We start from the raw sequence: 22064 nt of genomic DNA, 5'->3' as shown, positions 1-22064 counted from the left end.
AAAAAACAGGGCCAATACGGAATTTAAGCATTTTGATTGGTTCAAAAGAGAGGGCCAATACGGTGAAGCCACTTCCGTTGGATTTTTAAATGACGCCATTTTGTTTTACATCAGAGTTGTAGATTACATTTTTTCACATTTTGACCAAAAATCATCCAACATGTTCATTTAATAACCAAGTATGACTGAGCGGGATGTACTTCAGAGATTACAACGATACTTTCGCTTATTCGGTATTGTGTAAAATGCAGGTGTTTCCTGTCAGAAATTCTGACAGCTGTCAAGGAAAATAAAGAGAAAATATGGAAACTCAGATTAATTAAAAGGATGAGACTTATCTTTAACAGACATTTTGATAGTGTGGACTATTTGTGCAATGATAAATAGCGATTCAAATGCTGGAAAGTGGATGAATAAATTGGCGAACAAGAGTGTCAGTTGTGAACTGCAAACAATTTCGGATAAGAATTAAATGAGGCATGTGACTATATAATATGTGCTTGGTTGGTTGTATAATCTTGATCAACACATATGTGTATGATTTTGTGTCTCGTTGCTTGCAGCTAAAAAGGAAATGACTTTTAAAGCAGTTTTTATCACAGTTCAAATGATAAGATACTGCTAAAGAAAATAAATAGGAATTCCAAAAAATAAGGTAAGTTCTAGTTACTCTTGATTACTAGTATGTCTCATTAAAAATATCTCTCAAAATTATTCTCAAGTAACTACATACAACTCATTCTGTTTTACTGGCGGAAATGATCATGATTTCTAAAATACGTCTAAACAACTTCTCAAGATTTTTCACCTCAACGTACATAGCTGTCATAAGGTAACTCACAGAGTTCTTAGTGTTACTGTCAACAGTTGAAAGTTGAATAATAATATTATCATTAATCAAGCGATTTCATATTGGCTTAGTTATTTGTCCTCGGGCAGTCGTATTGGACAAATAACCAGGCCAATATGAAATTGCTTGATTAATAACATTATATTACAGACCAAGCACCCTATGTCAATTTCAACCTAAAATGCACTGTTTTTTGTTTTGTTTTTGTTTTTTCAACTGAATTTTAAAGAAGTAAAGAAAGTCTAAAATGTCTAATATTACATTTTTAAATGATATTACCTCTCGTCTGTATTCATTTGCCTGGTCCAATGTGTCTATCCATAATGTATCCCCCAGAAGCATTGAAAACACTGTTTTACATTTATCTTCATTTTGCCAGAACGCTATCAGGTTTCTTGCAAATATGAGATTTCCAGTAGGTTTCCAGTTTGGCTTATATTTGATGTGAGGTAAAGGCCTGAAAATAATAAAATTCCTCTTAATTATGTACAATACTACACTCATTTCTGTTTCAACAAACAATATCACATAAATCTGTCAATGATTTGTAAGAAAAAAAAAGGTTCATTTTCCAATACAGTGGTGAGATTAGATGTTTATTGGGAGTTAACTCAAACCAGGTTATAGTTCAGGTCATATTCAAACTTTCAAGCATTAATGGTGGAGGAAAACCTGCAGTGCCCTTGTGGGCAATATACGTCAGTTGTCTGTTATACAGTTCATTCATAGCAAACTATGTTCACTATACAGCATACCTTAGATACAGCTTACATGTTTTTATGACCCCGATGAGTTCCTTATAGGCAAATTTTACTGTATTTAGCTGTACTACTTGTGTGTTTAAAACTTTTTCTTAAGATCACAAAAGTCTCTATCTATAAAAACAAGAGCTAACCACAGACAGTCTTACAAAGTTTGACAACAAAAGGCCCAACCTTATCCTATTATAGAGTGGATGCTATTTAGTGTTTTCAAATTCAAGGTCAATGTGACCTTGACCACTGAACTATTAACCTCCAAAACAATAAGGGTAATTTTCTCACTACAGGCAATCATCCTATGAAGACTTGTTATGATAAGCCAAGCCTTATTCATTTGTACATTAGAAACTGTTTTCAATGTGAAGGTCACAGTTATACAGACCTTTAACAGACTGACCCCAAAGACAAGAGGGGTCATCTACTTACCATAGGCAATCATTCTATGAAGTTTGATAACAGTAATTCAGACCTTATCTGCCTGTTGAGTACAAATCATTTTCAGTTCCAAGACTACTCTGGCCTAGATCTTTGTCACACAGTCCACAAAAAACAACAACAATTGGAGTCATACAAAACATTAAGTTTGTATATAAGAATTATAAGTAAGAGCACATACTTGTTCCATTCTGTAAGACTTTTCTTGAATATAGAATCAAGGGGCAGCACCTGTTGTCGTCCATTTGTCTGGTTATATATCTCTTTCGCCTGCAACATATAATGTGACATTTAATGAATAAAGAAACCCACTTTAAAAAGTCAGACAATATGCATTTAAGTTATTGCTTGACCATGGCAGTCATTCTGTGCACCATAACATAACTGTTCTTTCCTTAAATCGGTATGATAATACGAATTGGAACTAAATTTCATTAAGTATAAATTCAAAACCTTAACAAGAGCTGTCACTAATGGTGACAAATGCCCCCGCAGTGCCTTGACCTTTGACCTGGTGACCCCAAAGTCAATAGGAGTCGTGTACTCAATAAGTACTATCAGCATGTGAAGTTTGAAGGTCCTGGGTGCAGTGGTTCTCGAGTAAAGTGCTTTCATGCAAAATGTTAACGTTGTGACGAACGAACGGATGGACAGTTGAAAACTAATATGTCTCCCTTCGGGGGCATAAAAGCCTTTATCAAGATTAAAAACATACACTTAGAAAGAAAAACATCTTTTTTTGTATGTGACAAAACTGTGCCATGAACACTATATTTGGTAATAACTATATTAAGACAATATGACAGTACCTATAATGGCTAAAAGTTTCATTATAGATAAATTAATCATTTGTTGATATCTTCTTCTGTGTTGATCAAATTTTCATGGCTTTTTTACCAGTTCAACATTTTATGATATGTCCGATTCCAAATGCAATTTAAAAGCAAAATCCTGTTTGATAACTGACAGGTTAACTTAGATTTTTTGACTTGTAATCAGAATGAGGCGACCTCTCTTTGAGCTCACTCACCTTTTTAGTTGTCATGGTAACCACACAATCCATATCTGATGACATGTGCCATGACAACACCCTAGCTGCATCATCGTCTGATATCTGGGCTAAATGGCCAATCTGAAATACACCATCAACCATTTCATCCAAGGTATGGCATTTTGTCCCGTGGGAAATGTTCTTAGTATCATGACCTAGTTTTATAGTTTAGAGATTAATTATGCTATCTTGCCATTGGTCTATTTCAAGAGTGCTCAGCATAAACAATTTTTCATGCTTGAATTTACACACTTAACCTACAAAAGTTTTCCACATTTTAACTCTTGGTGTTATCTGGTCAGCAGTCACCTCACAACAGTATTATCAGGAGTGTTGAGTCATATTGATTTAAGTTAGTGGACCTGTAATGATAACTGGTAGTTTCCATGTTTCTATGTGTTATCCATATGTTATTTCGGCATTTCCTGACTGTTACAGAAACCCGTACAAATGTTACAGCCACAATCAGTTAACAGCAGATGAATACCGAAGTAGGATATGGAGAAAATTGTGTTGCAAAATGCGTTTCAATATAAATAAGCATGAAATAAAAAGATTTTTTTTTTTTCTTTTTTTTTTTTTGTGAATATGAAATACATGACATCTTAAAAGATAGACAATTTCCACATCTTCAGTCTATCATATTTTAGTGACAAACATTCAATACTTCCTCAAAACAAACAAATATCCTCTGTTTTTGAAACATCTAATGAAAGCACTTTCTAAATTTAAAATTTACATCTGGTTGCCTGCCACTTTTGGACAAAAAGAAATCTGAAAGAAGTAAGCACCATTGTCACTGAGCCGGAAACAAACATTAGGCCTTTGTTGATCAGCATGAACATCCATACAGTCTGATTTGAATCCTTACCATTCACTTGTCAGCAGCATATAAGTACTGAAATCAATTAACAAACATTACAGATATGTGTACAAACAAATGGCAGGAATGTGCCTAATATGGATCCATGCTGGTGGGAAAGCTGCAGATCAAAAAATGCTGGTTCACTCACAGCCGGGTTCAAGTAAAGTTTATAAATAAATCTCATACCTTTCCAAGAACTTCAGGATCATTTGCCATGATAGTTGGTAGTGAACACACTCTCCTCTTCTTGTTTAACTCCACATCTTTTCTCTCATTAAAATCTTTTACCAATTTTTCAATTGACTCAACCTGAAAACAAATCATGAACTAGAAAATGCTTTTGTAAAAAAGCGCATGTCTCCCCCAATGCAAAGTCCTATAGGCAAGAAGTCAATAGGGGTCAGGAGCGAAAGTCAAAGAGACACTGATGGTTGGCTGCAATAGGGATCATCTACTTGGCATGTCCAATCATCCCGCTAAATTTCAACACTCTTGGCCTAGTGGTTCTCAAGTCACTGTTCAGGCTTCTGTGACCTTGACCTTTGATCAAGTGACCTCAAAATAAATAGGGGTCATCTACTCTGCATGTCCAATCATCCTATTAAGTTTCAACATTGTAGGTCAAGTGGTTCTCAAGTTATTTCCAAAAAATGATTTTACATGAACAGGCCACTGTGACCTTGACCATTAATAGACTGACCCCAAAATCAATAGGGTTCATCTACTCTGCATGTTCAATCATCCTATGAAGTTTCAACATTCTGGGTCAAGTGGTTCTCAAGTTATTGATTGGCACTGGTTATCAATGTTCAGGCCCCTGTCACCTTGACCTTTAACGGAGTGACCCAAAAAACAATAGGGATCATTTACTCTGCATGAACAATCATCATATGAAGTTTCAACATTCTGGGTCGAGAGGTTCTCAAGTTATTGATTGGAAATGGTTTTCCATGTTCAGGCCCCTGTGGCCTTGACCTTTGACAGAGTGACCCCAAAATCAATAGGGGTCATCTACTCTTCATGACCAATCATCCTATGAAGTTTCAACATTCTGGGTCAAGTGGTTCTCAAGTTACTGACCGGAAATGGTTTTCAATATTCGGGCCCCTGTGACCTTGACCTTTAATGGAGTGATCCCAAAATCGATAGGGGTCATCTACTTTGCATGTACAATCATCCTATGAAGTTTCAACATTCTGGGTCAAGTGGTTCTCTAGTTATTGATCGGAAATTGTTTTCCATGTTCAGGCCCCTGTGACCTTGACCTTTGATGGAGTGACCCCAAAATCAATAGGGGTCATCTACTCTTTATGACTAATCATCCTATGTAGTTTCAACATTCTGGGTCAAGTGGTTCTCTAGTTATTGATCGGAAATGGTTTTCAATGTTCGGGCCCCTGTGACCTTGACCTTTGACAGAGTGACCCCAAAAACAATAGGGGTTGTCTACTCCAGCAGCCCTACAACCCTATGGAGTTCGAAGGTTCTAGGTCAAATGGTTCTCCAGTTATTGCTCGGAAATGAAGTGTGACGTACAGATGGACGGATGGACGGACGGACAGGGCAAAAACAATATGTCTCCTGGGGGAGACATAATTAATCAAATAAATCTTGTCAACCAGAGTTTTCTAATGTCTCCCAAATACCAATTTTACTTACATTTTTTTTTCAGCTGAAAAAGGGGCATAATTAAAAAAACAAGAGCTGTGTCCATAGGATGACACATGCCCCCGATGGCACTTTGAATGAATAGTTATGGCCGATGTTAGAGTTTAGGACCTTTGACCTACAGACCTGGGTCTTGCGCACGACACGTCGTCTTACTGTGCCACACATTCATGCATAGTTATTTTGAAATCCATGCATGAATGACAAAGATATGGACCGGACATGCCCATCATTGCACTATCATGAAATATGACCTTTAACGTCTAAGTGTGACCTTGACTTTTGAGCTACGGACCTGGGTCTTGCGCGTGACATGTCGTCTTACTGTGGTACACATTCATGCCTAATAATTTTAAAATCCATGCATGAATGACAAAGATATGGACCGGACACGCCCATCAATGCACTATCATGAAATATGACCTTTAACGTCTAAGTGAGACCTTACCTTTGAGCTACAGACCTGGGTCTTGCGCGCGACACGTCGTCTTACTGTGCCACACATTTATGCTTTGTTACTTGAAAATCCATCCATGGATGACAAAGATATGGACCGGACACGCCCATCAATGCACTATCATGAAAAATGACCTTTAACGTCTAAGTGTGACCTTGACCTATGAGCTACGGACCTGGGTCTTGCGTGCGACATGTTGTCTTACTGTGGTACACATTCATGCCAAGTTATTTGAAAATCCATCCATGGATGACAAAGATATGGACCGGACACGAAAATTGCGGACAGACCGACAGACGGTTCAAAAACTATATGCCTCCCTTCGGGGGCATAAAAAGCCAGAACTACAAAACTTGCCAGGTGAGGTCATCTCTTGTATTTAAGGTGGTCACAAAGTTTCTGGGAAAGATTTCTACATGCACAACTTTCACAAAATTTCCATGTGAAAAAGGGGAATAAATCAGAGGAAACAAGTGAATGAAGTATTGCCATGCAATACAAAGTCCCCTAATGGAAGGCACCTAATTTTTTCTACTGCAGTATAACATAATGAACTGATATCTGTCAATGATGTATAAACAATATTGTACTACATATACAATATGTTATAACATTATAACAACACACTTGGATTAAAATGTGCAAATATAAAAACCCACAGTTGTTTTCATATTGAATGTTTTGGGCTGATTATAAAAATGTTATCATGTAAGTTATTTATAGTGACAACAAAGGGAAATTAATCTTTAAAAAAAAAAAAAAAAAAAAAAAAAATAATAATAATAATAATATAAGTCCACAAGAAACTCTTTACCAGGTAGAGATAGGTCAAAATACATCTAAAAATTGGATGTAACATGCATGCTGTACCACAGAAAAGTGGTCTTGATTATTCTCTACCGCCAGTAATAAAAAAGTTACAATAAAATCTATTTATAGTAACAACAAAGGGATGTAATTCTAAAAACAAGGGTGCCTCATGGTGTTGAACATTTGGTCCAAGTTACATCAAAATCCCTCCATGCATGAAGAAGAAATGTTCCGTACAAAGTCATTCTTGAATTTGACCTTTGACCTCTAAATATGACCTTGACCTTAGAGCTAGGGACCTGGTTCTTGCGCATGACATGTTGTCTCATCCAGGGGAATATTTGTGCCAACTGATATCTAAATCCTGCTTTGCATGACAAAGTTATAGACCGGACAGGAAAAAAATCCTCTTGACCTTTGATCTCAAAGTGTGACCTTGACCTTTAAGCTAGGGTACTGGGATTGCGCATGACATGTCGTCTCATCATGGGAAACATTTGTGCCAAGTAATATTAAAATCCCTTCATGGATGGCAGAGTTATGGACGGGACAGGAAAAAAACTCTGTTGACCTTTGACCCCCCAATTGTGACCTTGACCTTTGAGCTAGGGGTCTGGGATTTGCGCAAGACACGTCGTCTCATCATGGGGAACACTTGTGCTAAGTGATATTTAAATCCCTTAATGAATGTCAGAGTTATGGACCGGACACGAAACAGACCCTGTTCATGCTATGTTAACATTTGACTGCTAAGTGTGACCTTGACCTTTGAGCTAAGGGTCTGAAAGTTGTGCATGACACATCGTCTTATTATGAGGTACATTTGTGCCAAGTAATATTAAAATCCCTTCATAGATGGGAGAGTTATGGACCGGACAGGAAAAAAGCCTTGTTGACCTTTGACCTCCAATTGTGACCTTGACCTTTAAGCTAGGGGTCCAGGTTTTGCGCATGACACGTCATCTCCTCATGGGGAACATTTGTGCCAAGTAATATTAAAATCTCTTCATGGATGGGAGAGTTATGGACCGGACAGGAAAAAAGCCCTGTTGACCTTTGACCTCCAATTGTGACCTTGACCTTTGAGCTCGGGGTCCGGGATTTGTGCATGACACATCATCTCATCATGGGGAACATTTGTGCCAAGTAATACTAAAATTCCTTCAAGGATGGGAGAGTTGTGGACCGGACAGGAAAAAAGCCCTGTTGACCTTTGACCTCCTATTGTGACCTTGACCTTTGAGCTAGGGGTCCGGGTTTTGCGCATGACACGTCGTCTCATCATGGGGAACATTTGTGCCAAGTAATATTAAAATCCCTTCATGGATGACAGAGTTATGGACCGGACACGAAATTGCGGACGGACGGAATGACGGAATGACAGAATGACGGAATGACGGAAAGACGGAATGACGGAAAGACGGAATGACGGAAAAGAGCATTCCTATAGTCCCCAACACTGGTTTTCAACCAGTAGGGGACTTATAAAAGCTAGAGTTATGTAACTTGTCCTCTGAGGGCAATTTATGATGCTGAAGACAAAGATGTTTGAAGTTCAAAGTATTTGGCCTAGTAGCTTTTGAAAAACCCTGCTTAACTTGTTAAAAATTTCTAAGTTAAAAAAGAGCATGATTTCAAAAAAATTAAAGGAAGACTTATCCTGTGAAGTCACTTTATGTTGTCAAATATACACAAGAAGTTTGATAAAAACTTAGTACAATAGTTTTAGAAAAACCTACTTATGTGAAAAAAGTTTTGTGATGCAGACACAGATAAAAGTGTGACAACAAAAGCTCTAGTATTTAAAAAAAAATTTCAAACAGTCAAGCTAAACATGCCCCATGCATTTTCCCCAGGTGGCTGTATATCTGGGTGAATATGGTAAAGATATCTTACAGAGTTTAGAGTTGACATAGGAATCCTCTGTTTTCTCAGTTCATCACGTATCTTTGATTCCTCGCTCTTTGCCTCCTTTACCGAGACTGAAATACAGAAGATTTGTAAGTTGTCAAGGTGCCTTAAAAAGAAGAGACTTGTACAAACAGTATGCTGTATTTGGCGATGCAGTATACTACGTATGTACTTCTTTTTGAGTTGCAAACATTTCATGCTGTATCACTAACCTTTAGAAAATCAATACATTTACTCAGACATTAATACACGCCAATCAATGTGATTTCCTTTGATGACTACCGGTATATCAATGTAATATTCATGGCTTATCAATAAGACAACAAGAAGTTACCAGTATCTCTAAAAATTTACCATTTTTGTACAGCACATACAAGTTTTGTATTTTCCTGCGCTCAAAAATTTGTGCACTCTTGAGTCCAATGAATGTCACAACACCACCAATGAATGAAGTTTTACATTACTGTATTGTAGTTTTATCTCAAAAGTGATTTTAGGAAAATTAAATGTTTTGCAAATTCAACAAGAGCTGTCCGTAAGACAGCCAAGCTCGACTATTCGAAATATTGTCCCAGAAGTAGGAAAATATAACTCAAAAAGGTTAAATATCAAAAAAGTTTTAAGTTTAAAAGGGGACATAATTTGACCAAAATGCAAATAAGAGTTATGGGACTTGCTGCTATCAACTAGTTTTATAACCCCGAAGGCTCATGTGAAGTTTCAATTTAAAACCTGCATTAGTTTTGGAGATAGAAACTTGCATGTAAAACTTTAACCAGAATTTTCTAAGTCTAAAAGGGGGCATAATTTGCCCAAAATGCATGTCAGAGTTATGAGACTTGACCCAGTGAGGTTGGTAATTGATCTAGAAAAAGAAAAAATAAGTTTCAAATCTATATGCCTTTTAGTAACAGCTGTATGTACTTGCACGCAAAACTTTAACCAGGATTTTCTAAGTCCAAAAAGGGGAATAATTTGCTCAAAATACATGTCAGAGTTATGGGACTTGATCCAGTGAGGTTGGTAATTGATCTAGAAAAAGAAAAAAATAAGTTTCAAATCTATATGCCTTTTAGCAATAGCTGTATGTACTTGCATGCAAAACTTTAACCTGAATTTTCTAAGTCCAAAAGGGGGCATAATTTGGCCAAAATGAAGGTCAGAGTTATGGGACTTGGTGCTATCAATTAATTTTATAACCCCGAAGACACATGTGAAGTTTCAATTCAATATCTGCATTAGTTTTGGAGATAGTAACTTGCATGTAAAACTTTAACCAGAATTTTCTATGTCCAAAAGGAGGCATAATTTGCTCAAAATACATGTCAGAGTTATGGGACTTGATCCAGTGAGGTTGGTAATTGATCTAGAAAAAGAAAAAAATAAGTTTCAAATCTATATGCCTTTTAGAAACAGCTGTATGTACTTGCACTCAAAACTTAAACCAGAATTTTCTAAGTCCAAAAGGGGGCATAATTTGGCCAAAATGAAGGTAAGAGTTATGGGACTTGCTGCTATCAACTAGTTTCATAACCCCGAAGACACATGTGAAGTTTCAATTCAATATCTGCATCAGTTTTGGAGATAGTAACTTGCATGTAAAACTTTAACCAGAATTTTCTAAGTTCAAAAGGGGGCATAATTTGCTCAAAATACATGTCAGACTTATGGGACTTGACCCAGTGAGGTTGGTAATTGACCTAGAAAAAGAAAAAATAAGTTTCAAAGCTATAATTATGCCTTTAACTGATGGTTGTATGTACTTGCATGCAAAAACTTAACCAAGGTGTTAAGAGGACGCCCACGCCGACGCCAGGGTGAGTAGAATAAATAGTCGAGCTAAAAATAGGCTGCAAAAGTCACCTCTGACTGATTGGATTTTCATCTTTTTCCCTTGCCAAGAGGGGAATTCATGTTGCTATAAATAGACTTTTTATGTAATAATGTTTGCCAAAATTGAGAGCCAGAGGTGTTCTTCTTCTGAAGTTTTTTTATGTGTACATTTTGTACTTACAAAACTATTTACAGTCTAAATACTTTAAAGTCTTTACATTTTCATGACGGAACTTATTTTCATAGACTTTTTATACGTATGAATCCACAAAATAAAATCCCCACTAACAAGTAAAATCCCTTTTCATTTTATATCCACAAATTCATATCCCTAGTTAAACAAATAGCCATATTAGCAGAAACTACAAATTTTGTACCCATTAAGTTATATGATTTGGTGGTATAAACTAACACTGGATAGATTACCTGTCTGTTGCCTCACAAATGGAAAAGGAAGTTGAGAAGGGCATTTCACTCAACAAACAAACTAAACTTACTCTTCAATTCTTCAATAAGCTGCTCTGTGGTTTCGAACAAGGATTTGTATGTTCTTATAGCATTCTGTAGATTGTCTCGTTCCTTTGACAATGCTGCCATCTCTGACTGCTTCTTGGCATCTGTAAATATACATCACTATACTTCATTTCTCTGTGACAAGCAGTCCTTAACCTTCACCCTGCTAAATTTCTAAAATGGACTGGTCCATCATTCAATTTGGGCAGTACCATTTATTATTCAAAGGGATGTTTTCTGAAAATTTACTGATTGTACAGCAAACAGTGCCATGATCAACCTGCACAGACCTATATACTGGTACTGTCTTTATATTGTTATTTTTCAATAACTGAAGCTAGAAAAAAAATCTCAGTTTAACTAATTTTATCTACTAAATTTCAATGAAAAATCCCAAAAGCAAAATTTGGGTAGTGACTATACTGGTATTTTAGAGAAAATCAAAGCCTTGAGATGTCTGGTGGTTGCGGGTTTTGTTAGAGTTATTTTCATTTTAAATGCCAATCTATAAATATAAATGTATAAGAAACAAATACTAATGTGCCCCATATCTAAGATAATCTCTGCCTGACTTTACATGAACAGCTGGAAGTCAGTGATGTAACCATGGGCTGGACAGATCTTATATAATCTAAATGGCCAGTGTGAATGGATAGAGGATGAATAAGAACTGCTTGATCATTGATAATTCATCCGCATTGTTCATGAATGGGACTACTTTGCGAGCACATTAACATCATTTGGATGTGATTTGGAATCAAATAAAGATGCTACATGATTGTCAGAAATACCCTTAACTTTGGTAGCGGGATAAACCCGCAACCAAAAATCATATTATAGTCTGGCTAAAATTATGAAACCTAGTTTACAACTTCCATCAAACAACAGTAACTGTTATGCACTAACCAAAATTGCCAAACAAACCAAAGCAAAATACAGTTATGGAACCAGTATAATATTAATCATGTTAAGTTTAAATCCATTCATTCACAATGTGATACTAGCTTACATTCAAAAACTTAACCAAATCAGGATGCCTATGCCAACACAGGGGTAAGTCTAACAGCTCATCCTATTCTTGGAATAGTCGAGCAAAAGAAGTGAAATAGGAGAAACTGGAAGGAGTTTGAAATCAGAATGAAAGTTCATTAGACCTGAAGTTCATTATCAAAACATGAGCATGCATTTCTCTTGATATTTCCCATCTACTGCATGCACTTTGTCTCAATCTTGAAATAGTCACTGTTCCAACAACAATTTTCATTAGAATACATCCAAACTTAGTGGTTTATTGAAAGTACATTTGGACACCTTCACACTCTTAAAAATAGCCATGTATTTCATACCTAACTGAAATCTACAAAACTATGATTTATATTTAGATACATCATGAACCTTTTTGTTAAATAAGAGAGGTTATTTTTTTCTATAATAATTACTTGCCTCTTCCCCTCTGGAAAATTCTTTAAAATTGTGCAGTTTCCCCAAAAAGACATTACATTAGGGTTTTTATTCCCTTTGCCCAAATTCCCAGCTATTTTCCCTCCAAATCACAGACTTGGGCCCCTTCTCCTCTTAGTAAAAAAACAAAACCCTGAGTAGTTATAGAGAACACACATAATGCTTGAAGAAAATTTCTACCTTGCCTAATTCTATGACAATAACAAATTGTAAACAACAAGTTTGTATCAGCACTCATTAAAACTTCAACAGTATGGTATCTTTGATGATCTTTCTGCCATGCTAAATCAATCAATCTCAAAGGGGTAATTATACCCGGGATATACTGGGAACTAGACTCCTAAATCTCAGTGAAAGTGGTGTAAGAGGAAACCAATAGATACCTAACATAGGCTAGTTATACCACGAACAATGGTAATATTCATTAATAATTAAAGCAAAGAATGCCCAGTTCAATTAATTATTGGCTTCTTACTATCTCCAAAATGACTTCCATATTTATCCTTATACAAGTATATCTAGCTTTATTTTTTATCTTTTTCAAATTTGACAAAATAAAAAACAGTGAATGGGTTTAGCACTGAAGCATAAAGCAGTCCAGACAACTGTTTTTTAAAGAAAAACTTTATAAATACATAATCACCTTCAAATATTTACATTATTAATTCAGTGATTTTTCGGAGATTTTTTTCCAAATTAATTACAGCAGAAAAAAAAACCCGATATATTTTACTGTGGAATTACCAGACATAACATTACAGTTTAGGGGCCACTGTGGCTGATGAGTGGTTAAGCTTGCTGACTTTGAATCACCTGCTCTTCACCACTGTGGGTTTGAAACCTTGAGTGGTGCATAGAATTCTTTATTGTGAGGAAGTCATCTAGCTGGCTTATGGAAGGTCAGTGGTTCTTATCCAAATCCCTGTTTGTGCCAGAAAATAATGTCTAAAGGCACACCTGGGGCTTCCTCCTTCATGAAAAGCTGGAAAGTTATCATGATCTATAACCGTGTCAGTGCAATGTAACACCAAACAAACAAGATTTACATTATATTAAAAAATTCACTAAAAAACAATTAATCTACATATCATTTAATTTGCCCATTAGAAAATACAAAATTCTACTAAAAACTTGCAGAAATACACCTGTGATAGTACAAGGGGTCCATTTATTGTAATAAATATGGTAATTTACCAGATATGGTAATTTATAATAGCAGTAGCTGGGTTTTGTTGCCATGTACCAATTATAGACGAATATCTTAAATATGGAAAAAGTGCACTACTGGAATATTATTCAGGATATGGAGAGAAAGAAGTAAAATAATGTCAGAAAATTAAATTATGGAAATTTATCTTTTTTTCAAATGAATTCCTAGTTTTATATCAATAATGTAAGTGTACAACAAAGGGAGTTAACTAAGTTATGACTTCATCAGAATTTCTAGATTTTTATGATGGAAAAGTGATTTGAAAATAAACTTTAGAATACTTTCATGTGACATAAAAACTTCTTCACGTAAGGTAATAAAGTACTTTTAACTAAGAATAAAGTACTTTTTAACTGGAATGAGGAATAAAGTACTTTTTAATTGGAATGAGGAAAGCTAAAGTTTTCTGTAAAAATAATAGACAATAATTCTGTGATGTAACTGATTTGGAAAAATTACTTTATGCCTATATAAAAACAGAAAGATGGCAATGTCAACATTGAAGAGCTCGGGATACAGGACTTGGTCAACCAGAGCATTCCCTATCCCTGACAAACCTAACAATGACCTATTCTACGCATTACATGACAGATCACATGGAACCACAAGGTCACGAGGCACTGCTAAGTCACTGAGTACCAAAAGGTCACAAAGTACACATTTACGTCTGCATCTAGTGACCAATTCTCAAGGCCTTGTCCAGCTGGATCTTTCCAACACTGATCTTCAAATTATGCCGATTGAAATATTTCTGTTTTCTAGACTGGAAGTATTGAAACTGTCACAAAACTATTTTCGTGAAATTCCTCTGGCGATTTCAAGGTTAAGGAGCTTGAAGTTCTTGTACCTGGAGGAAAACAGTCTCAGCTTTTTACCAGAAACCTTAAGTAACTGTATAAACTTGTTAGAAATAAATCTAACAAAAAACAAACTCGCAGCCTTGCCAACAAACATAGGGATGTTGAAGAACCTACGTGTACTAAGACTAGGTCAGAATGAGTTTGAATGTTTACCGCATGAAATTGGACAGCTTGAAAACTTGAGATATTTAGATGTTCAAGGAAACAGCCTCTGGTACCTACCATTTTCAATTGCAAAGATGCATAAACTGAAGTACCTGAACCTTTCAAACAACAAGTTCGAGCACCTGCCGTTACCCGTGTGCAAGATAACGTCTCTTAAAACCCTGACCTTGCGAGGGAACAACCTTATGAACCTCTTACCGGACTTTGATTGCTTACAACAACTACAGGAGTTAAACTTGGCACACAACAACTTTGAGATCATCCCTCAATCTATTTTTAGACTAAAATCCCTTAGTTACCTAAATCTGAATGGAAACATGTTGGAAACTGTCCCTAATGCACTGACAACTTTGAAAACTTTGAAAGTTCTTCACTTACACGACAACAACATCCATTTTATTCCGGATACCTTCCCAAATTTGCAGTACCTTAACATAGCAAACAATAAACTCTACAATTTCTCTGTGGTAAACATGAAGCATCTGAAGCTTCTCAATGCCAACAACAACTATCTTGAGAACATCCCCATGGGTCTGTATTCCCTTACAAAAATACAAAGTGTTCGTCTCAACACTAACCAAATTCGCTACATTTCCACAGACATCGCCAACCTCAAAAAGTTACGCACTTTGGATATTGGCAATAACATGTTAGTGAACATTCCTCAAGTCATGCAACAGCTGGACAGACTGGACTACTTTAATGTCAAAGGTAACAAAATAAAAGACAGGATCGCTCTGCATAATGGTGAAATCGCTGCACCAATAGACTACTACAAAAAACGCAGAATGTTCGAAGCAAAAAGACAAACTATGGACTCCGGAAGACGATACAAGACTAGGAAAAGTCAAAGATCAAGGTCTGGAAATTATGAAAACAGAACAGAGTCAAGGGCATCTACACTACCAACAACTCAAAACAACTCGCACAAAATGTGGGATTCCGCAGATCTTTTACAGAATGGTTTCACTGAGCGCCACTTGGAGACAAACTTGAGTTCTGCATACTTGAATCGTAAACTTCCTGCCAGCAGCGATCAAAGTCGAGGTAACCATGACAACAGTTTTACAGAAAACAGTTTCAGGTCATCCGGACATATCACAGCTCATGAGGCAGCCCTGATGACAGACAGTGATGATGTTTCAACAAGTGTACCAGCAACAGACTACAAGTTACTAGGAGTATGTAACCAGGTAGAAATGCTCCTCAACAAACAGCTACTACACCCTGTTCTCTCCTTGAAAGGTCATGATATGGGTAAAAGGTAATTATCTTGTAAAAGGTTGTTAAATCTCTTTTTTTAATAACACTATCATCAGTAAAACATATTTTTTGAAAGTACAGTGAAATACTGCTTGTTGAAGCATCAATGGCTGAATCATCTGGGCTTACTCAAACGAAGTGAGTGGTCATGAGCCCTTTCCTCCTATGTTTGGATTGCTTTAAACCCTGAATAACTCCAGTATTTTGCTCATTTACCTGTGAGGTTAATATACGGCTTGGTTGTGCTTTCTTGCCATAATGGCACACCTAGTGTCATAAGTGTCCGAGGGCCATTATGAAACTAGGTGTGCCATTATGACTAGAAGGCACAACAAGCTGTTTATTGACCTTTTTATTATATACCTTCGCTTTATATTTATCTTTGTATTTTCATTTCAGATATTTTCCAAAAGCTTAAAAGCATTATTTGTATTTCTTTTTTCATCAACAATGCCATCAATATTTGACAATTGATCTGAAAATGATTCAGCACCCTTTTGCACGCCATAATGACGTTGCTACATGACGTCAATGTCAGAACGCGCCAACGTTCTGGTTACCCGGGGCCATTATGATTATGGTGTGTGAGGCGCACAGTGAGTGCAGTGCACCATTATGACTTGTCAATAGAAGCCGTAATGACCATTTTAATCAGCTTTTTTGTTACTATTTATAGAAACATAATGTACAACAAAATTTGCAACAAAATTACTACTTGCTAAAAAATAACTTTCAACACATTCTCCATTGTGTTTCAGCTTCTCGGAGAAAGCAATAGTGAAGACAGCAAGTGGTTTATGGAGAATGAGCGAAGAAAGGAACGAGAACGCTCCACCTGGTCTGGTTGTCATGACAACTGAGACATTTACAGTAACGCCTCAAGGTGGTTGGCTGACATCGTCACATGACAACAATATTAGCATCTTCCTGCCTCCAAAAGCTGTTTCAACCCTCATTCAGACACAGATGAAGGTAACTGATTCCTTAACAAGGTTTAAAATCTATCCGCTGTATTTTTTGCTCTCAGTAATCTATTCTACTTACAAGGTACTTATCCTTTACCCTCCTATATTTCTAAAATGGACTGGTCCATCATTCAATTTGGGCAGAACCACTTGTTTATCAAACAGTGCGGGATGTGCAGGCTGATCTTGGTTTGCACTGGTCCCAAAGGCAGAATCACTTGCCGCTAGCAGGCTAAAGGTTAAGATTCTTCTTGCCCCTAGCTGCTGCTAGATAAATTCTTCCATGTAACACCAAGCTAGATTTACATATGCATAAAAGGTGCCCTCATTTTAAAATGACACATGCACAGACACTTGGGGTTCGGACCTCCACACACCCCATTCTCCTACGCCCCTGGTTAAGTTTAGCCAATATATTTTAGCATTTTACCATGTATTGAGCATAGGCGACGATCATAAAACGCATTTTGTAACATTTCAGCGTGTTTTTAAAAAAATGCATTTTTACCATCAATGCTCTCAATGTTACAAGATATGAAACATCCCACGAACACTAGGGAAACAATTGCTAGTTAAACGTTTAAATGAACCCCTACCAATGAATCACTGGTATCAATCGTCAGATCTGTTACCATTCTGTCAAATGACACCGGTCCCGACAACTGTCGTTTGTATTCCGACGAGAAATCAATAAATAATATAAATCAATCTATCTAAATTCTATGGAACACTTCCTTGCGAATAGATCCCTGCTTTGAACTGCGCATATCGTTGCCGGGTACCTAAATTGATACCGTTTCCGCTGCATTATACCGGATTATCGCTTCACCACGTGTTACACGATGATGATCTGGTTTAACATAGCCGTAAGAGTAACAATTTTGGTTCCCGGTTTATGATATGCGCTACACAAAGCGAGGGTCCAGCGCAAGCAAGTGTTCTCATTGTTCGTGCAATGTTGCATATCTTGTAGTATTGAGAGCATTAATGGTAAAAATACATTTTTTAAAAACACGCTGAAATGTTACAAAATGTGTTTTATGATCGTCACATATGCTTTATACATGGTGAAATGCTAAAATATATTGGCTAAACTTAACCAGGGGCGGAGGAGAATGGGGTGTGTGGAGGTCCGAGCCCCAAGTATCTGTGGACATATGGGCACCAATATATTCGTCCGTCAAATCCAAATCAGAGGTAAACAAGACAACCTTCTTCTATTTTATTATGTACCAAACACTTACACCACTCATAGAAAGTATAAGCAATACCTAAGAATACAGCTGTTTTGTTTAACCTTTACCCTCCTATATTTCTAAAATGGACTGGTCCATCATTCAATTTGGGCAGAACCACTTGTTTATCAAAGGGGTGTTCACTGAAAATTTACTGACTGAATAGTTGATTTTGTTGCTCAGGTTACACTTCACATTTCTCAGCAGTGATTTCTAACCTTAACTGAATTTTACATTTTAGATTTTGAAGATTAAAGCAGAGAAGTTGCTTCAACTGCGACAAAGTAACAGAATGGTCAGTAACATCATAGCAATAGGTCCTATCGTCTACCTGAAAAACCTGGACAGTGGTGACTTCAACCATCAGGTAATGAACACCAGCTCTATATGTGACCTACCTGGTGAGAAGGCTTATGCCATCATGTATTGAAACAAGATCAATAACATAATATATAGGAATTGTAACATCAACAGGCATAAAATCATAATTTTAGAGTAATACTGAAATATATCATTTCAGGCATGTTTGGACATAAAACATTCTTCACCCAGTCTCCATATGGAAATAACCAATAGTTTGTTTTTTTTTCTACTTCATTTTGGGCCTTTTATGTATCACAGTCCCTTTCTTAACCTTCACCTTGCTAAATTTCTAAAATGGGCTGGTCCATCATTCAATATAATGGGCAGTACTATTTATTATTCCAAGGGGTGTTCACTGAAAATTTACTGACTGAATAGGGAACAGTGCAGACCATGATCAGCCTGCATATATGTGCAGGCAGATCTCTGTCTACACTAGTCGCAAAAGCAGAATCACTTGCCACCAGTAGGCTAAAGGTTAAATGATTATAAGTGATAAGTTTTTATTTTTCTACAGAAAAACTTATTTCTGATATATGTAGGCATTGGACAGTGTGCTGCCAGGTAACATACATATAAAATACAATAAAATATAATCTTTTTTGAACAGAAGGCCATTTGTGTGTGATGAACATTTCAAAAAATAACTCTTAACTGGTAAATGCAAAGTTAATCTAGCTGCTCTCTTTTGCAATTCAGTAATTGTTTTAAAATCAAACTTATTTCCATGACAACATGTTATGTTTCCATACATTGTAATTTTAATGAATGACAAAATGTATTTCAAGGTCACAATAACAATACCATCGCCAAAGAGTGAAACACGTGGCCACCTACATTTACTGACAATCAAGGATGATAACTCTTGTGTACCATGTACTAGTGGATTCCAACACAAGAATGGTTACGTAGTTCTCCGAGCTTGGAACCTAGCTGGGTAAGCACTTAATGAATTACAATACCAGGGTGCTAAACACAGCTAAAAGATTAGGATTGTTACTTTGGGTAAACAGAAGTAGCAAATGTCGTATTTTTAAATGGTAAATGTATCTGGTATCATACAAGCTCCAGGAATGAGATATAAAAACAAATGACTTCCTACATATATTCCAAGAAGTGATACATACAGAGGATTCACAGAGAACATCTTAGGCAAAATTCAAGTACTTTTCAAGGAATTTTTATTACGGTTAAAGGTCAGTAATTCAAATCCTTCTTTGTTTCATATAAAAAACGACAACTTCAGGTCGTCTTTACGTATCTTTAGAGAACATCACTTTTTCCTACACCTATTTTTCATGAAAGTTCTATCACAAATTAACGAAAAAATGAAAAGAAAATAGGGGGTTATGTAGTTCCTAGTGAAATGCCAGTCAGTTGTGGTCTGCTACCCTAAAAATGGCGCATATTTGCTCTCGTCCGCGCAATAAACACCTACTTCCGGTTTCGATCTGCAAAACTTGCCATGTGGGATGTATGAACATGAAAACCATCTCATTTCATGCAGAATGTATTCTAGTAGTGAAAAATGGTGATTAAAGCACTCGTTCTACACGAATTTGCACAAAAAATGGGAAAATTTGGATCTATATTTTATTATGGACTTCGACTACTTCACGGAAGCACATTTTCGACCGAATTACTGACCTTATTCCTATAAGAAATGTTTCTTATCAAATTTCACACAATTTTCATCTCTGTTTTCAAGAACGATGTAATACCAAACATACTGCCAAGTTTCATTGTGAAATTTCGAGATTTTAGAGAAATATAGACATTTAATAGAAGCCACCCCCTACCAATTTACTGGGCTAAATTTTGGCCCTATGGTCCTTTTATTGTATATTTTGGTAAAAGTTTCACTCGTTTGCATTATTTTTCACTTGGATTCTGAAATATCATTCATTCCGTCATGAATAAGACCTAGAGGGGTGCATTTTGTGCATTTTCTGACATTCTGGAGACCAAATATTGGCTTTTAAATCCCAGAAATTGCTGCTGAATAGGTGCATCTACTCAAAATATGGTCAAAATTCAAAAAATTTCAAATTTCACTATTATTTTGCATTGGAAACACCCTTTTATATCATATACAGCCGATCTATGACTATTAAGACTAATTGCGATGTGTTTCGAGAAAGTCTTATTTCAATCTTATTTCAGCTCTTTTAAGTTTGTTTTTTTAAAGGACTATCTCCCCTGAAACCATATTGTCTTCGCAACTGTTATTCATTTTAAACAAAACACTCTCATAGACCACTACTTATGCCAATGACTGGTGCATACCAGCAGCAATAAATGACCAAATATTGCCATATTGCTATTTCTTTTTTCAACTGCTGATATAATGTTTTAAATGAGTTTAGGGTGAAATCAAGCAAGTTTTTTTTTTCAAAATTCAATTACTTTTTCAGGCTTTTTATGGTTTTAGCCATGTTCAAGGTGTTTGCAAAGGACAAACATCAAATTCAGGGAATTTTAATGCCTGTGTAAACTACTGATCAGCTTGAAACCCTTGCATGTTCCAAGTCTTTCTTTCCTTATGCTAAATGAACTGTGAATAGCACATCATCAAATAAAATACACTATCTATGGATCAATGCTCTATCTTTCAGAAAAGCTGCAGTGATAACAAGAGCCAAGTGTAAATATAAAGCCTGCAAATCTATGGAGAACCTCCTTAACGAACTTACTGCCACAAGTTGACAATATTAAAGACTTGAGAACCAGATAGTTCTACATTCCCCAGAAAGTACCAGTTACATGTGGAAAAAGTGCTCTCTTTGTGTTGAACATGTAACATATTCTGTTTGTGTTCAAAGATTTAGTCTTCTCAATTTTTTGGAATTTCTTCCCTGGTTCCCACCAAATCGTGAGCCTACCTAGTGGAAAGGAACAAGAATATAACTTCCTATTGAAGCCATCATTGATCACACAACTTTTCTGTCTATATAAGGCTTCATTAAAATAAGTCTACATATGTTCCAAATATTCCCAAACACTGTTCTGATTCACTCATGTTTGTGCAGGGTACTTGGAATTCTCAATGGAATATATTGAACATGTGCAGTGTCATCCTGATGAATGTTCTAGTTAGAACAACTTTTAACTATTTCAGTTCATGAGAAAGGGCATTAACTTATCAAGATACAGTTTCTGTTTCATTGATTAAGAATCTATTACAAAATTATTCATCTGAAATTCGTATGTCTAAGACCTGTGTGCCTACGAGATTCAAAATTTCAGAAAGAACCAAAAATTCTAGAACGATAAAAAAAGTCTGTCAGCATAAATATGGGCCCTGTACTTTGAACAGATTTTGTTTTACAATTTTGTACAATGTACATAAAATTCGTCTAATCTGTAAAAGAAATATGTATTCAAATCA

At 36.2% G+C, this 22064-nt stretch overlaps 2 protein-coding genes across 3 annotated transcripts in view; one reads left to right on the top strand and one right to left on the bottom strand.

Annotated features, from left to right (window-relative positions):
- The window catches only part of LOC123541298 (structural maintenance of chromosomes flexible hinge domain-containing protein 1-like), a 111053-nt gene that overhangs the window by 10180 nt on the left and 78809 nt on the right, over positions 1–22064 (bottom strand). For both annotated transcript variants that reach the window (XM_053527364.1, XM_053527365.1), the window contains 6 exons: positions 11139–11258; positions 8794–8879; positions 4149–4271; positions 3077–3178; positions 2228–2316; positions 1130–1307 (listed from right to left, as the gene is read on the bottom strand). In XM_053527364.1, the coding sequence (XP_053383339.1) occupies positions 1130–1307; positions 2228–2316; positions 3077–3178; positions 4149–4271; positions 8794–8879; positions 11139–11258 (698 nt within the window). The remainder of the gene's footprint in view (positions 1–1129; positions 1308–2227; positions 2317–3076; positions 3179–4148; positions 4272–8793; positions 8880–11138; positions 11259–22064) is intronic.
- On the top strand, positions 13845–21943 carry LOC123540341 (uncharacterized). The gene is made up of 5 exons (XM_045325294.2): positions 13845–16114; positions 16872–17085; positions 18555–18680; positions 19465–19613; positions 21292–21943. Exons 1-5 carry the CDS (start codon positions 14310–14312, stop codon positions 21380–21382), a joined length of 2385 nt encoding a protein of 794 aa, XP_045181229.2. The 5' UTR covers positions 13845–14309; the 3' UTR covers positions 21383–21943.

Source organism: Mercenaria mercenaria, chromosome 16, assembly GCF_021730395.1.
Source record: "Mercenaria mercenaria strain notata chromosome 16, MADL_Memer_1, whole genome shotgun sequence".
Lineage (NCBI taxonomy): Eukaryota > Metazoa > Mollusca > Bivalvia > Venerida > Veneridae > Mercenaria > Mercenaria mercenaria.
This window is presented reverse-complemented; position numbering and strand designations above follow the sequence as displayed.

Excerpts from the sequence above, each read along its gene's own strand:
- LOC123540341 (XM_045325294.2), top strand. The coding sequence starts at position 14,310 with ATGGCAATGTCAACATTGAAGAGCTCGGGATACAGGACTTGGTCAACC. Across the intron at positions 17,086-18,554 it reads TCATTCAGACACAGATGAAG|ATTTTGAAGATTAAAGCAGA; the intron begins GTAACTGATTCC and ends TTTACATTTTAG. Across the intron at positions 19,614-21,291 it reads CGAGCTTGGAACCTAGCTGG|AAAAGCTGCAGTGATAACAA; the intron begins GTAAGCACTTAA and ends TCTATCTTTCAG.